Here is a 17,947-nt window from a genome sequence, read left to right as displayed (position 1 = left end):
TGCGTTGTTCGTAATATTTATTTTTAAGTGTTATGGATGTCTGCCCATTTACAGTACTCTCAGGAGAGAGGTTTTTATCTGGAGCTGCTTTTATATAAGTTAATGGTGGCCTCTTTGTTGTTTACTCTTCTGCAATGCTTATATTGTGTGGTCTCAGGTATTGTTGCCCCTTTGGGCTGTGTTGAATCTTATTCTCCCCTGTAATACACTGATCAGGGGTTGTGTAGGTAACTCAGTCTTCCCACATGCTCATGTGACTTAATGGCAAGACAAGGTGTGCCTTGAAAAGTGGTGTGTATTCTGCCAAATAAAGTGCCCCCTGTATCTTTTCTTTAGTTTTTTAACGTCTATCGATCTCCAGGTGCTTAAGGGCTTTTTTCCCTCTGGAATCATTATGCAGATGTGTAAGATAGGCAGTGGGAGTCCGTCTGCAGAGTGTTAGGTTTCTTACCTGCACCGTGTGCGAGTGTGAAAGTTGCTACGCACTTACTTTTCTAGGTAAGATGGCGACACCCTCCTCACCGCTCTGCTGCCATCCTTGGCTGCGTCACCAGTTCTCTGTGCTTTAGGGCCATCTTCTACCTCAGAGTTGAGCAATCCGGACCAATCCCTGAAGATGTGTTGGGTAAGGGATCGTCTTGTGTGCTGGCTCTCACTCTGTCACCTAAGCGGTTTGGCCCTAGGAGAGGATGGCATCCTTCCACCTAGTAACTTCTTGTATGATGCTCCCTCTCTCCAAATTGGCAGGTGTTTAGTGGATTTATCTCCTCCCTAGTCGGGAGTTAGCTGCCTGCTTCTTAACCGCCTCTGTGTCCCCAGGCTGTAGTTTTAATAACTTGCTCTCTGACACATAAACACCTGGGGATGACTCAACCACTGATCTTAGTTGTCACAAGGTTTTAGACAAATTCTTTTTTATCTTTTTTTATTGTTTGTAAAACTTTTAATTAAGGCTTTATGGCAGGAGCTGATCTCTCACACATCTGCTCTGCTTAAGAGTCGACTCCTTGTCTCTATCTTTTAAAAGATTATTTCTATCAATTTTGGGCACTTCCTCCTTTATTTTAAGAAGTGGATTTTTTTTTATATGTCTCAACCTGATAATTTGACCTTTTGAAATTGCTTTTTTGAGATAATAAATATGATAATTATCTCTCAGTAAAGTATTCCCTGCAACAGGTTTTCTAAATATCTCAGGGACTATAATTTTCTTTGTTGTATACTTAGTCAGAACTAAATCTAAAAAAGGAATACTGATATCTGAGCTTTCTTAGGTAAAATGTAAATGTTATAGCATTCTTATTTAGGTAGGTCAAGAAATCTTGGATCAATTCTTTTTTACTTTGCCAGAAAATAAACAAATTGTCAATTCATCTACAGTAGAATTAAAAATAAATTTTCAGTGTTTCCTTTGTTTCTCTTTCCCTGTTCTGATTGGATACCTTCTTGGTGTTATAGGGACTTTGTCAGTTTTTTTGTCTGAGCTTGTATGTTTGAGACACATTTGAATGTTCAGATGAAGTAGTACTCAAGTTGTCTGAAGTTATTCTATTTGTAGATAATGTATGTAAGTCATTCTTTGTAGTGCTATTATCCCCAATATTTTCTCCATATGAGTCCCCAATGGGTGTAGATAATCTTGGAGTTTCATCTGAAGTATTACCTTCAAAACTAGAGAAATTGAATCTCCTTTTATCTTTTGCAGTTTTTTTTTCTTGATTTACCTGGTTTCCAAGTTTTCTGAATCCAGCTATAGGGGCCAATTTAACAATGCTTGCCGCACATCCATAAATGCCGATAGAATACGCTGTCGGCATTTATCATTGCACAAGCATTTCACTGGCCGCTAGCAGGGGATGTCAATCAACCGATCATATCCAATCGGGCTGATTGCTGTCCGCCGCCTCAGAGCTGGCAGACGAGTAAAGGAGCAGCTGTCTTAAGACCGCTGCTTCTTAACTCCTGTTTCCGGCGAGCCTGAAGGCTCGCGCAGAAACATGTGCTTATGGGGCTTGATGAATGGGCCCCATAGACTATATTTAGCTCATAATACTAACAGTCTCTCTGGTATATGTTTGTTTTAAATTTTGTAAGCTTATCTACCTTCTTAAGAGTCTCAAGCTGTTTTTGGTAATCAGCATACTTAACATTATCTTTAAATTTTGACATTTTTTTTCTTTTAATAAGTTGATTTCCAAAATAAGAAGTTTAAGATCTTTATCTTTGTTCCACATTAACTGTTTAAATAAGTGTCAGAGAACACTGACTTAGGGCTAGAAGATTATTATTCAAAAACAAGAGTTAAAAATGTTAGCAGGGTTCAAACAAAAAATCTTTTTATGGGATGTTTCCTGTCATGTTTATATCCTGCTAATGTGTTTAACTCTTGTATTTCAATAAAATGACTCTTAATCATCTTCTTCTCCTGACCCATTGCATTTATCTTGATGCAGTTCTAATTTCCTGCAGTGCCAGTGATCATGTTGGCTGCACATTGATAAATGCCGACAGCATACGCTGTCGGCATTTATCATTGCACCAGCAGTTCTTGTGAACTGCTGATGCAATACCACCCCCTTCAGATTTGCGGCCAATCGCTAGCAGGGGTTGTCAATCAACCCGATCGTATTCTGTTTAGTTGATTTCTGGCGATGTCTGTCCACCGCCTCAGAGCAGGCGGACAGGTTGAGGAGCTGCGACCGCTGCTTCATAACTTGTGTTTCCGGCGAGCCTGAAGGCTCGCCAGAAATATAAGACATCAAGCTCCAAGCTTGATAATTCGGCCCCTTTGTCTTATTGTGTTTCCTGTGACAGGCACAGAATATTAAAAACATATAATTATCTAACATTTCAACAGAAAGATAATAAATTTCATTATAATTATATTTTAATATTTTAAATGTAATTTTTTTTTAAGCCGCATTGAAGATAACAATTCTTCATGTGCGCTAATCTGACCGTGTTAGTTCTAAATTGCAATCCCCAATGCGCGTTACACATATTTTACAATTCTATCAGCCAATCAGAATTGTAGGGACGCCATCTTGGATGACGTCACTTAAAGGAACCTTCATTTAGTAAGAAGACTTCGATGGAAGAGGATGCTCCGCGCCGGATGTCTTGAAGATGGACCCGCTTTGTGCCAGATGGATGAAGATAGAAGATGCCGTCTGGATGAAGACTTCTGCCCGTCTGGAGGACAACTTCACCCGGCTTGGATGAAGACTTCTCCTGGCTTCGTTGAGGACTTTGGCCCAGTTGGGTGAAGACTTCTCCCGGTAAGGTGATCTTCAAGGGGTTAGTGTTAGGTTTTTTTAAGGGGGTATTGGGTGGGTTTCAGAGTAGGGTTGGTTGTATGGGTGGTGGGTTTTAATGTTGGGGGGTGATTTGTACTTATTTTTACAGGTAAAAGAGCTGATTACTTTGGGGCAATGCCCCGCAAAAGGCCCTTTTAAGGGCTATTTGTAATTTAGTGTAGGGTAGGGGTTTTTTTATTTTAGAGGGACTTTTTTTATTTTGTTAGGGGGATTAGATTAGGTGTAATTAGTTTAAAAATCTTGTAATTTGTTTATTATTTTCTGTAATTTAGCGTTTTTTTGTTTTTGTACTTTAGATAATTTTATTTAATTGTATTTAATTGTATTTAATTTATTTAATTTATTTAATTATAGTGTAGTGTTAGGTGTAATTGTAACTTAGGTTAGGTTTTATTTTACAGGCAAGTTTGTATTTATTTTAACTAGGTAGTTATTAAATAGTTAATAACTATTTAGTAACTATTCTACCTAGTTAAAATAAATACAAACTTGCCTGTAAAATAAAAATAAACCCTAAACTAGATACAATGTAACTATTAGTTATTTTGTAGCTGGCTTAGGGTTTATTTTATAGGTAAGTATTTATTTTTAAATAGGAATAATTTAGGTAATATAGTAATTTTATTTAGATTTATTTAAATTATATTTAAGTTAGGGGGTGTTAGGGTTAGCCTTAGATTTTGGGTTAATAAATTTAATACAGTGGCAGTGACGTTGGGGGCGGAAGATTAGGGGTTAATAAAATGTAACTAGTGTTTGCGAGGCGGGAGTGTGGCGGTTTAGGGGTTAATATGTTTATTATAGTGGCGGCGATGTCCGGTCCGGCAGATTAGGGGTTAAAAATTGTATTATAGTGTTTGCGATGTGGGAGGGCCTCGGTTTAGGGGTTAATGGGTAGTTTATGGGTGTTTAGTGTACTTTTTAGCACTTTAGTTAAGAGTTTTATGCTACGGCGTTGTAGTGTAAAACTCTTAACTTCTGACTTTTAAATGCGGTACCAGTCTTGACAGGAGAGGGTCTACCGCTCACTTTTTGTCAGACTCGTAATACCAGTGCTATGCAAGTCCCATTGAAAAAAGAGGATACGCAATTTACGGAAGTGGATTTGCGGTGAGGTACACCTGTACCTGCACGACTCGTAACCAGCGGGCGTTAAAAAGCAGCGTTGGGACCGGCCAACGCTGCTTTTTAAGCCTAATGCAAAACTAGTAATCTAGCCATTTGTTATTTGAAATAGCTACTTTTGCCTGTAGTAAACCCATCTATACTGAAAATATGAGTAACATATGTTTTCTCTGTAGAAAAACTATGTAAAGGGAATACAATAGCACTGCGTAATCTCCCAGTGGGAGTATGAGGAAGAGATAGATTTTGTATGTGAAAAAGATGATTGTGCTTATTCAACCTCCCTAAGCCATAATTAACATTTTAAAACCTAACATAAATACTTTCAGGCTCAGTCCATTGATATTGGCCAAGTCTTGGGTGATGGTTTTAATAACAAAAACAACTGTTTCAAATTAAAAAATAAACAAAAAGGAACATGTTCCCTTACATTTGCAGTATTAAATATAATTAGTAACAAAGGTAAATGGACAATCACTTAAATAAAATGATCACAAAACTAAATGTTGTTGCAATTATTTTGTATTTGTTTGCAATTCATGAGGAAGTATTTTTCTTTTAGGGTACTCTCTCTCATGTATGCAGTGCGTTGAAACTGGCAGTTCCTGTTCAGGTAGCAGCGTAAGTTGTGGATCTGGCGAACATTGTGGGTCAACATACGGTGTTACTACGTTTACAGGTAATGTTAATGGATTAAAGTAATTAAAAAGAAAAAAAATGTCTTAAATTAGCTTAAAATACAAATGAGTGAAAACTTAAAGGTACAGTAAAGTCAGACAAACTTTTCTGACTCGAATAGAACAGGACATGTTAAAAACATTTCTAATTTACAGGTGAAACTCGAAAAATTAGAATATTGTGCAAAAGTTCATTTATTTCACTAATGCAACTTAAAAGGTGAAACTAATATATGAGATAGAATCATTACATGCAAAGCAAGATAGTTCAAGCCATGATTTGTCATAATTGTGATGATTATGGCTTACAGCTCATGAAAACTCCAAATCCACAATCTCAGAAAATTAGAATATTGTGAAAAGGTGCAATATTCTAGGCTCAAACTGTTCCACTCTAATCAGCTAATTAAGCCATAACACCTGTAAAGGGTTCCTGAGCCTTTAAATGGTCTTTCAGTCTGGTTCAGTAGGAATCACAATCATGGGAAAGACTGCTGACCTGACAGTTGTGCAGAAAACCATCATTGACACCCTCCATAAGGAGGGAAAGCCTCAAAAGGTAATTGCAAAAGAAGTTGGATGTTCCCAAAGTGCTGTATCAAAGAACACTAATAGAAAGTTATGTGGGAGGGAAAAGTGTGGGAGGGAAAAGGTGCACAAGCAGCAGGGATGACCGCAGCCTGGAGAGGATTGTCAGTAAAAGGTCAAAAAGGTCATTCAAAAGTTTTGGGGACTTTCACAAGGAGTGAAACTGAGGCTGGAGTCAGTGCATCAAGAGCCACCACACACAGACGGATCCTGGACATGGGCTTCAAATGTCATATTCCTCTTGTCAAGCCACTCCTGAACAACAAACAACGTCAGAAGTGTCTTACCTGGGCTAAAGAAAAACAGACCTGGTCTGTTGCTCAGTGGTCCAAAGTCCTCTTTTCTGATGAGAGCAAATTTTGCATCTCATTTGGAAACCAAGGACTCAGAGTATGGAGGAAGAATGGAGAGGCACACACTGCAAGATGTTTGAAGTCCAGTGTGAAGTTTCCACAGTCTGTGTTGATTTGGGGAGCCATGTCATCTGCTGGTGTTGGTCCACTGTGCTTCATTAAGTCCAGGGTCAATGCAGCCGTCTACCAGGAGATTTTGGAGCACTTCATGCTTCCTTCCATAGACAAGCTCTATGGGGATGCTGACTTCATTTTCCAGCAGGACTTGGCACCTGCCCACACTGTCAAAAGCACCAAAACCTGCTTCAATGACTGTGGGATTACTGTGGGATTACTGTGCTTGATTGGCCAGCAAACTCGCCTGATCTGAACCCCATAGAGAATCTATGGGGCATTGTGAAGCGAAAGATGAGAGACATGAGACCGAACAATGCAGAAGATGTGAAGGCCGCTATTGAAGCATCCTGGTCTTACATAACACCTCAGCAGTGCCACAGGCTGATAGCTTCCATGCCACGCTGCATTGAGGCAGTAATTGCTGCAAAAGGGGCCCAAACCAAGTACTGAGTACATACAGTATGCATGCTTATACTTTTCAGACGTCCGCTATTTTTCTATGTACAATCCTTGTTTTATTGATTGCATGTAATATTCTAATTTTCTGAGATTGTGGATTTGGGGTTTTCATGAGCTGTAAGCCATAATCATCACAATTATGACAAATCACGGCTTGAACTATCTTGCTTTGCATGTAATGAGTCTATCTCATATATTAGTTTTACCTTTTAGGTTGCATTAGTGAAATAAATGAACTTTTGCACAATATTCTAATTTTTCGAGTTTCACCTGTATTTCTATTAGCTAATTTGCTTAATTTTCTTGGTATCTTTTGTTAAAAAGCATACTCAGGTAGGTCCATAAACAGAAATGCACTCCTGTGAGCTAGATGCTGTTTGGTGGTTGCACATACATGCCTCTTGTCATTGACTTTTCCGATGTGCTGAGCTAGCTCCAAGTAGTGCCTTGATGTTCCTTCATCAAAGTATAACAGGAGAATTAAGCAACTTTGCAAATAGGAGTAAATTGTAAAGTTGTTTAAATGTATGTGCTCTGTCTAAATCATGAAAGAAAACGTAAGGTTTTTATGTCCCTTTAAAAAATAATAGTTAATAAAAGAAAGGGGAGCAGCTATAGATACATTAAATAATACATTAAATAATGTTTGTGGATTTATGTTCTATAAGGTAATCACTACTGAAGTACATTATTTATTATTTATCTCACTCTAATATTCAATAACAACGTCCATTTGTACTTTGTTTTTAGGTGGAGCTGAGGTTAAATTTTTTACCAGATCATGCATTCCAGCAAGTGAATGTAATGCTAATGGAGGTTTCAGTAATCCATATATCCAAGTCAAATTATCAAGCAGTTGTTGTAGCACTGACAATTGCACTCCAATAACACCCATTTGTAAGTAACATTTTATATTAGCCCTAGCATTATGTTATCCCACTCTTTACAATACTTACATTTATAATGTTGTATACTGCCATTACTATCTCCTTTTCTAGCTTTGTCTCATCTGTTTATCTGTCTGCATTTGATGGCAGCAATAGATCAAATCTGAAGGAAATGGTCACCTATTAAGTGCTAGATTACAAGTGGAGCAGCAGTTTGCGTTTTTCATGAGTTTACTGTGCTTCCAGTTTTTGCGAGCATTGGTGGCTCATGCATTACAAGTTGAAAGCAAAATGTTTTTGCTTCTGCGCTAATCTGAAGTGTGCAAAAAGCCAAACTTCGATTGCTGCGACCACACTAACCTATTCCTCCATAGACTTTAATGGAGTGCGCAAAGTGGGAATAAAACCTAACAAGTCGCGCAAACCCGATCACATTTTCTCAAGTGAGCTAAAATGACATGAAATATTAATACTTTACATTCCAATGTTCTTCACATAGCATACTATGTTCTATTTATTCAGTAAAATATATATCTATACCTATATTCATATAAAATTATATATAGGTAAAGATCTCTACAGTATGTAGGGATATATATTTATAGATACTTAGAACATATTCCCTTAGCTGAAGATGTAGACATGTACACACATATGAACATATATATAAACACATATACATATTTAAACATGTATATGTATGCATCTCTCTGTTAAAGTCCTTTGCCTGACATTTTTTTTCTTACACCTGAGACCTCATATCATTGAGCTCTAATAACTTTTTAATTCAAATTAATTGTATTAATATTTTTTATCAGACAGTGTTTTTATTAGTGTAATTGTACTTTAAATGTAATGTTGATATGTTTGGTGCAGCTTTTTTGACTTGCATAACTGTTAGCCAGAGCTCTGAGTTCACTCTATCCCAAAGCACGTTAAATTTAGTTGCGCTCAAGCGGACGTATTTTCTTTGAACTCGTAATAGTGTGCTACTTCCGAAGCACGTAAAGAGCAGCAATAAACCCAATATAGATTGCATGCAACAGTTAGTATGCCACTCGTAATGTATTCCTAAATGTATTAATAATGATACAAATAAATAAAACTGCAACATAACATTTCTCTTGTAAGGTGTATCCAGTCCACGGATCATCCATTACTTGTGGGATATTCTCATTCCCAACAGGAAGTTGCAAGAGGACACCAACAGCAGAGCTGTTATATAGCTCCTCCCCTAACTGCCATAACCAGTCATTCTCTTGCAACTCTCAACAAGCATGGAGGTAGTAAGAGAGAGTGGTGAAAAATAGCTAGTTTTTTTCTTCAATCAAAAGTTTGTTATTTTTAAATGGTACCGGAGTTGTACTATTTTATCCCAGGCAGTAAATGGAAGAAGAATCTGCCTGAGTTTTCTATGATCTTAGCAGGTTGTAACTAAGATCCATTGCTGTTCTCACATGTCTGAGGAGAGAGGTAACTTCAGCGGGAGAATGGCGTGCAGGTTACTCTGCTATGAGGTATGTGCAGTTACATTTTTTTCTAGAAATGGAAAAGCTAGAAAATGCTGCTGATACTGGATTAATGTAAATTAAGCCTGAATACAGCGATTTAATAGCGACTGGTATCATGGTTACTCTCAGGGGTAATACCCTTATAATATTGCAATATAAAATGTTTGCTGGCATGTTTAATCGTTTTTTATATATGCTTTGGTGATAAAACTTTATTGGGGCCTAGTTTTTTCCACATGGCTGGCTTAAATTTTGCCTAGAAACAGTTTCCTGAGGCTTTTCACTGTTGTAGTATGAGTGGGAGGGGCCTATTTTAGCGCTTTTTTTGCGCAGTTAAAATTACAAACTGTGACATCCAGTTTCCCTCAGGAGTCCCCTGTATGCTATAGGACATCTCTAAAGGGCTCAAAGGGTTTCCAAAGTCGTTTATTGGGGAAGGTAGGGCCACAGCAGGCTGTGGCAGTTTGTTGTGACTGTTAAAAAACGTCTATATTGTTTTTTTGATCCGTTTTTTTAATTAAGGGGTTAATCATCCATTTGCAAGTGGATGCAATGCTCTGTTAACTTATTACATACACTGTAAAAATTTCGTTTGATTTACTGCCTTTTTTCACTGTTTTTCAAATTTTGACAAAATTTGTTTCTCTTAAAGGCACAGTACCGTTTTTTATATTTGCTTGTTAACTTGATTTAAAGTGTTTTCCAAGCTTGCTAGTCTCATTGCTAGTCTGTACAAACATGTCTGACAAAGAGGAAACTCCTTGTTCATTATGTTTAAAAGCCATGGTGGAACCCCCTCTTAGAATGTGTACCAAATGTACTGATTTCACTTTAAGCAATAAAGATCATATTCTGTCTTTAAAAAATGTATCACCAGAGGAATCTGACGAGGGGGAAGTTATGCCGACTAACTCTCCCCACGTGTCAGATCCTTTGACTCCCGCTCAAGGGACTCACGCTCAAATGGCGCCAAGTACATCTAGGGCGCCCATAGCGATTACTTTACAAGACATGGTGGCAGTCATGGATAATACACCATCAGCGGTATTAGCCAGACTACCTGAATTTAGAGGTAAGCGAGATAGCTCTGGGGTTAGACGAAATACAGAGCATACTGACGCTTTAAGAACCATGTCTGATACTGCCTCACAATATGCAGAAGCTGAGGAAGGAGAGCTTCAGTCTGTGGGTAATGTTTCTGACTCAGGGAAGATGATGCAACCTGATTCTGATATTTCTACATTTAAATTTAAGCTTGAACACCTCCCCGTGTTGCTCAGGGAGGTTTTAGCTGCTCTGAATGACTGTGATACAATTGCAGTGCCAGAGAAATTGTGTAGACTGGATAAATACTATGCAGTGCCGGTGTGTACTGATGTTTTTCCAATACCTAAAAGGTTTACAGAAATTATTAATAAGGAATGGGATAGACCAGGTGTGCCGTTCTCTCCCCCTCCTATTTTTAGAAAAATGTTTCCAATAGACGCCACCACACGGGACTTATGGCAGACAGTCCCTAAGGTGGAGGGAGCAGTTTCTACTCTAGCAAAGCGTACTTCTATCCCTGTCGAGGACAGTTGTGCTTTTTTAGATCCAATGAATAAAAAATTAGAAGGTTACCTTAAGAAAATGTTTATTCAACAAGGTTTTATCCTACAGCCCCTTGCATGCATTGCTCCTGTCACTGCTGCTGCGGCATTCTGGTTTGAGTCTCTGGAAGAGGCTTTACAGGTAGCAACTCCATTGGATGACATACTTGGCAAGCTTAGAGCACTTAAGCTAGCCAATTCTTTTGTTTCTGATGCCATTGTTCATTTGACTAAACTAACGGCTAAGAATTCTGGTTTTGCTATACAGGCGCGCAGGGCGCTATGGCTTAAATCATGGTCAACTGACGTGACTTCAAAATCTAAGCTGCTTAACATTCCCTTCAAGGGGCAGACCCTATTCGGGCCTGGTTTGAAGGAGACTATTGCTGATATCACTGGAGGAAAAGGTCATGCCCTTCCTCAGGACAGGTCAAAATCAAGGGCCAAACAGTCTAATTTTCGTGCCTTTCGAAACTTCAAGGCAGGTGCGGCATCAACTTCCTCTAATGCAAAACAAGAGGGAACTTTTGCTCAGTCCAAGACGGTCTGGAGACCAAACCAGTCCTGGAACAAAGGTAAGCAGGCCAAAAAGCCTGCTGCTGCCTCTAAGACAGCATGAAGGAATGGCCCCCTATCCGGTAACGGATCTAGTAGAGGGCAGACTTTCGCTCTTTGCCCAGGCGTGGGCAAGAGATGTCCAGGATCCCCCCCAAAAGGGAGATTTCACCTTTCACAATTATTTGCAAACCAGATAAAGAGAGAGGCATTCTTACACTGTGTACGAGAACTCCTAGTTATGGGAGTGATCCATCCAGTTCCAAAGGAGGAACAGGGACAGGGTTTTTACTCAAATCTGTTTGTGGTTCCCAAAAAAGAGGGAACATTCAGACCAATTTTGGATCTAAAGATCTTAATCAAATTCCTCAGAGTTCCATCATTCAAGATGGAAACTATTCGTACCATCCTACCTATGATCCAGGAGGGTCAATATATGACTACAGTGGATTTAAAGCATGCTTATCTTCACATTCCGATACACAAAGATCATCATCGGTTTCTCAGGTTTGCCTTTCTAGACAGGCATTACCAGTTTGTAGCTCTTCCCTTTGGATTAGCTACAGCCCCAAGAATCTTTACGAAGGTTCTAGGGTCACTTCTGGCGGTCCTAAGGCTGCGGGGCATAGCAGTGGCCCCATATTTAGACGACATCCTGATACAGGCGTCAAACTTCCAAATTGCCAAGTCTCATACGGATGTAGTACTGGCATTTCTGAGGTCGCATGGGTGTAAAGTGAACGAGGAAAAGAGTTCTCTATCCCCACTTACAAGAGTTTCCTTCCTAGGGGCTCTGATAGATTCTGTAGAAATGAAAATTTACCTGACGGAGTCCAGGTTATCAAAGCTTCTAAATTCCTGCCGTGTCCTTCATTCCATTCCACGCCCTTCGGTGGCTCAGTGCATGGAAGTAATCGGCTTAATGGTAGCGGCAATGGACATAGTGCCGTTTGCACGCTTACATCTCAGACCGCTGCAACTATGCATGCTCAGTCAGTGGAACGGGGATTACACAGATTTGTCCCCTCTACTAAATTTGGATCAAGAGACCAGGGATTCTCTTCTCTGGTGGCTATTTCGGGTCCATCTGTCCAAAGGTATGACCTTTCGCAGGCCAGATTGGACAATTGTAACAACAGATGCCAGCCTTTTAGGTTGGGGTGCAGTCTGGAACTCCCTGAAGGCCCAGGGATCGTGGACTCAGGAGGAGACACTCCTTCCAATAAATATTCTGGAACTTAGAGGGATATTCAATGCTCTTCAGGCTTGGCCTCAGTTAGCAACTCTGAGGTACATCAGATTTCAGTCGGACAACATCACGACTGTGGCTTACATCAACCATCAAGGGGGAACAAGAAGTTCCCTAGCGATGTTAGAAGTTTCAAAAATAATTCGCTGGGCAGAGATTCACTCTTGCCACCTAACAGCTATCCATATCCCAGGTGTAGAGAACTGGGAGGTGGATTTTCTAAGTCATCAGACTTTTCATCCGGGGGAGTGGGAACTCCATCCGGAGGTGTTTGCACAATTGATTCATCGTTGGGGCAAACCAGAACTGGATCTCATCGCGTCTCTCCAGAATGCCAAGCTTCCTTGTTACGGATCCAGCTCCAGGGATCCCAAGGCGACGCTGATAGATGCTCTAGCAGCGCCCTGGTTTTTCAACCTGGCTTATGTGTTTCCACCGTTTCCTCTGCTCCCTCGACTGATTGCCAAGATCAAGCAGGAGAGAGCATCGGTGATTTTGATAGCGCCTGCGTGGCCACGCAGGACCTGGTATGCAAACCTAGTGGACATGTCATCCTTTCCACCATGGACTCTGCCTCTGAGACAGGACCTTCGAATTCAGGGTCCTTTCAACCATCCAAATCTAATTTCTCTGAGACTGACTGCCTGGAGATTGAACGCTTGATTTTATCAAAGCGTGGCTTCTCCAAGTCAGTCATTGATACCTTAATACAGGCACGAAAGCCTGTCACCAGGAAAATTTACCATAAGATATGGTGTAAATATCTTTATTGGTGTGAATCCAAGGGTTACTCATGGAGTAAGGTCAGGATTCCCAGGATATTATCCTTTCTCCAAGAAGGTTTGGAAAAAGAATTGTCAGCTAGTTCTTTAAAAGGACAGATTTCTGCTCTGTCTATTCTTTTGCACAAGCGTCTGGCAGATGTTCCAGACGTTCAGGCATTTTGTCAGGCTTTAGTTAGAATCAAGCCTGTGTTTAAACCTGTTGCTCCGCCATGGAGCTTAAATTTGGTTCTTAAGGTTCTTCAAGGAGTTCCGTTTGAACCCCTTCATTCCATAGATATCAAACTTTTATCTTGGAAAGTTCTTTTTTTGGTAGCTATTTCCTCGGCTCGTAGAGTCTCCGAGTTATCTGCCTTACATTGTGACTCTCCTTATCTGATTTTCCATACGGATAAGGTAGTTCTGCGTACCAAACCTGGGTTTTTACCTAAGGTGGTATCTAACAAGAATATCAATCAAGAGATTGTTGTTCCATCCTTGTGTCCTAATCCTTCTTCAAAGAAGGAACGTCTATTACACAATCTGGACGTGGTTCGAGCTTTAAAGTTTTACTTGCAAGCTACTAAAGATTTTCGTCAAACATCTGCTTTGTTTGATGTCTACTCTGGACAGAGGAGAGGTCAAAAGGCTTCGGCAACCTCTCTTTCTTTTTGGCTAAGAAGCATAATCCGCTTAGCCTATGAGACTGCTGGCCAGCAGCCTCCTGAAAGGATTACAGCTCATTCTACTAGAGCTGTGGCTTCCACTTGGGCCTTTAAAAAGGCTTCTGTTGAACAGATTTGCAAGGCGGCGACTTGGTCTTCGCTGCATACTTTTTCAAAGTTCTACAAATTTGATACTTTTTCTTCTTCGGAGGCTATTTTTGGGAGAAAGGTTTTACAGGCAGTGGTACCTTCCATTTGAGTACCTGCCTTGTCCCTCCCTTCATCCGTGTACTTTAGCTGTGGTATCCCACAAGTAATGGATGATCCATGGACTGGATACACCTTACAAGAGAAAACACAATTTATGCTTACCTGATAAATTTATTTCTCTTGTGGTGTATCCAGTCCACGGCCCGCCCTGTCATTTTAAGGCAGGTAATTTTTAAATTTAAACTACAGTCACCACTGCACCCTATGGTTTCTCCTTTCTCGGCTTGTTTTCGGTTGAATGACTGGATATGGCAGTTAGGGGAGGAGCTATATAACAGCTCTGCTGTGGGTGTCCTCTTGCAACTTCCTGTTGGGAATGAGAATATCCCACAAGTAATGGATGATCCGTGGACTGGATACACCACAAGAGAAATACATTTATCAGGTAAGCATAAATTGTGTTTTCTATACTTATAATCCTTTACAATGTATTTACACTGTTTGATCTGAAACACAACATAAGGTGTCAGTGACAATCTGTTTACATTAAATGTTTTTCTTTTGTTTCATTTACCTTTTTTATGGAAAGTACCAACTGGTAGCACCCAACCAAATGGACTGACCTGTAGATCCTGTTTCTCTGCAACCTCTGACTGGTGTTACACTGAGGATACTATGTCATGTACTGGAGATGAGGACAGGTGTATTTTGCAATCTACAAATGTAGCAGGTACAGTTTTAATTCATTTGGTTATCATCCATCATAGCATGTTTGCCAGATAACAGATTAAGCTAAATTGTGTAAAGAGATTAAGTCAGATTAGGATATTACTTTGCATGGGAATTTGCAAAAAAAGTGTAAGAAGTAATTGGTAAATGGCAAATTCAATTTAACATTTATAAAGTATATATTTTCGAAGAAAAAGTAAGCTGACTACCTATTATGTAAATGGAACAGCAGGTTAAAAATGATTATGGGTTCTCATAGACAGCAAGCTAAAAAAAGTAGTGCTCATTGTCAGACAGTAGCCTTTACTGGAAACAAGATAGTATTATGCATAAATAAAAGAGCATTTATACAAGAGAAGACAACCTAATGCTGCTCTCATATAAAACCCTGATAATAATTGAGTATCAAGGGCTCAGAAGTAATAAAAGGAATGGAAAACTTAAAGAGACATTATACACTCATGTTTTCTTTGCATAAATGTATTGTAGATGATCTATTTATACAGCCCTTTTTTTTTTTTTTTTTTTTAAATGTATAGTTTTGCTTATTTTTAAATAACATTGCTCTGATTTTCAGACTCCTAACCAAGCCCCAAAGTTTTATGAGAATACTGTCAGCTACCTACTCCCGCTTGCTCCTGTTTGTGTAAAGGGTCTTTTCAAATGCAAAAGAAGGGGCAGGGTGGGAGTGCTTTATTTCCCACTTGCAGTGGGCTTTCCAACTACCTTTTCAACAGAGCTAAACTGAGAGCTTCTAAGTACGTTTTTAAACAGTTTTATACTTGATTTTTATATCAGTATCTGTGCACTCTTTATAGTAGTGTCTATTACATGCAGTTATATGAAAATGAGTGTATACTGTCCCTTTAAGCTATGATAAGAGGTTAGCCAAAGTAGCCGTGTTTACTCTATGAATATATTCATGGATCATACAGATAGATGGCGGGAGAGCTGTTTTAAGAAGGAAAGTATTGGTTACAAGACCTCACACTTTAATGGTAGAAGAAAAATAAATTACTCTACAGCTTACCGTAAGGGTAACCAAACTGTGAGACTCTTTCCCTGAAGAGGTAATGTCTGTCAATACCATAGATACCTTTAAGTACAAGAGTATGAAGGACAACACTTATAGGGTCCCACACTGCAGGGATAAGTGATCACTTTCAAGCAAATGGTCCTTTTTATTCCTAGAGTGCAACTGTTCATCATTAAAGGGATATGAAACACAAAGGGCTAGATTAAGATATCTTAGTGTGCTCCTGTAAAGGGGCAAATTTGCCTGTTTACAGACACATGTTAAATAACCAGCCATTACAAATATCTGGTTAATGCTCCAGTGAGCTTGCGGTTTCACTTTGCTGTTAGTGCAATTAAGGTCGGATCTCTGGTTAAAAGTTAAACTATGCCCCATTTGCCCCCAAAATAAAGTGGACAGTAGTTTTCATTAAAAAATAAAGATGAGAATTTGAAAAAAAAAAAACTGCACAAAACAGTTATAAAGTGTTAAAGTGAGGGGATGGGATGTTAGAAAAAAGAGGCACCTAAAGTACCTTTACATTGCAAACAAGGGGGAACTGTGTTGTCACTTTAAATATATTTGTATATGATTTTATATATATATATATATATATATATATAAATATATATATGTTAATATGTGTATATACACATATAAACACATAGATATATATGTATATATTCATATATACAGTTCAGAAAAGAGCACTCTCACCTTAATGGCAACTGCCAGGGTGCCAACAGTTAGGTATATCAAGTAGAAGAAGGCACTCTCTGGTCTTTTCAAGTGTACTTTATTTGAAAAAGTGTGACGTTTCGGGGGGACACTCCTCTTCCCCGAAATGTCACGCTTTTTCAAATAAAGTACACTTGAAAAGACCAGAGAGTGCCTTCTTCTACTTGATATATATATTCATATACATATATATTTCTTTATTGCTGCCCAATGCTATGGTAATTGCCCTCTGAGCTGCGCAACGTGGTTAGCCGTGTTTTGGGGCATGAGAAAGAGGCTTCCATTGGAGCCTATGGAACCACTCACTCGTGAGCACAAAACTTCCAGGCAATGTGAATGCAACCTCGCGGGACTGTTAAATTATTGCTGTAGTAACAAAGCAGCTATTTTGTTGGTTCTGGTGATTTTTAAGAGGTTTTTTATGCCCCTGCACCTTATAAATATATCAAAAGTCCCCCTCATTTTAAATATCAATATCCTGTAAGTAAAATAAGGTATCATGTATATAGCTGTCAACTGATTTTTATAGTAATAAAGATCAGCCAACAGTTATTTTGTGGGTTCTGATGATTTTTAAAACGGTTACCTTAGAAATATATCATAAGCCTCCTCATTGAAAAGACTAAAGTCATGTGATTCCAATAAAGTATCTTGTCTGTATAACAGTGAAGTGATTGTTGTAGTAACACAGATCACCCGACCGCTACCGTCATTTTGTTGTGTTGCTGATGTTAGGGCTCATATTCTACTCAGGCTGAAATTATATAAATTAGTGAAATAGTAAAAGTGGGAGTCATGAAACAGACTGAAAATTAAGTAACTGACATTCAGGGCTCCATGAACTAAGCAGTCAGTGAGCTGCCCGCTAATGTTTTTGCGTCAAAACTCACACACGGATAGCTACAAAGCCGTCAACTATGTGAAAACGCACATTTTTAAACTTGCGAACATTATTATCCGCCAATGTAAATAGACAGATTTGACCACCAACTCGCAATAAACTAATGTACTAAAAAGTCTATTTATCCGCACGCTACATTTTTCGCTACCACCTCATTAATTTAGCCTTGACACCTTTTAGGTGGCGGGCAAGGTACAAAACAATAGGAAAGTCAATGTAGACACCATTCTAGACCTATATAAATGGCAGTAATATCATCATTGTACTTACATTGTTTATTTCTTCAGCTATTGACACACTTCTCTATTTGTTTCTTCTCCGTGTGATGCAAATCCGGTCTAGAAGACAGAATATTGAAGAAAATGTCGCTAATCGATTAGTTAGAAGAGAGTTTGTGTCCCCTGTGTATTTCTTCTACGGCTTGGTTTGCACGGCCTTTCAGCCCGAGAGATTGTAAAAAGATTCCGGCTTTATCGTGAATCCATATTACACTTGTATCGA

At 39.1% G+C, this 17,947-nt stretch overlaps 1 protein-coding gene across 1 annotated transcript; it reads left to right on the top strand.

Moving 5' to 3' along the window:
* The first annotated feature begins 261 nt into the window (after positions 1–261).
* LOC128638981 (phospholipase A2 inhibitor gamma subunit B-like) lies at positions 262–16,904 on the top strand. The gene is made up of 5 exons (XM_053691122.1): positions 262–274; positions 5,005–5,121; positions 7,387–7,533; positions 14,653–14,793; positions 16,873–16,904. Exons 1-5 carry the CDS (start codon positions 262–264, stop codon positions 16,902–16,904), a joined length of 450 nt encoding a protein of 149 aa, XP_053547097.1.
* The last annotated feature ends 1,043 nt before the right edge of the window (positions 16,905–17,947 follow it).

Source organism: Bombina bombina, chromosome 8 (genome assembly GCF_027579735.1).
Source record: "Bombina bombina isolate aBomBom1 chromosome 8, aBomBom1.pri, whole genome shotgun sequence".
In the NCBI taxonomy this organism is placed as follows: domain Eukaryota; kingdom Metazoa; phylum Chordata; class Amphibia; order Anura; family Bombinatoridae; genus Bombina; species Bombina bombina.
This window is presented reverse-complemented; position numbering and strand designations above follow the sequence as displayed.

What these genes read in the sequence shown, in the direction of transcription:
- LOC128638981 (XM_053691122.1), top strand. An exon ending in CGGTGTTACTACGTTTACAG is followed by an intron (nt 5,122 to 7,386) that starts GTAATGTTAATG and finishes CTTTGTTTTTAG; the next exon opens with GTGGAGCTGAGGTTAAATTT. An exon ending in CACTCCAATAACACCCATTT is followed by an intron (nt 7,534 to 14,652) that starts GTAAGTAACATT and finishes TTTTATGGAAAG; the next exon opens with TACCAACTGGTAGCACCCAA.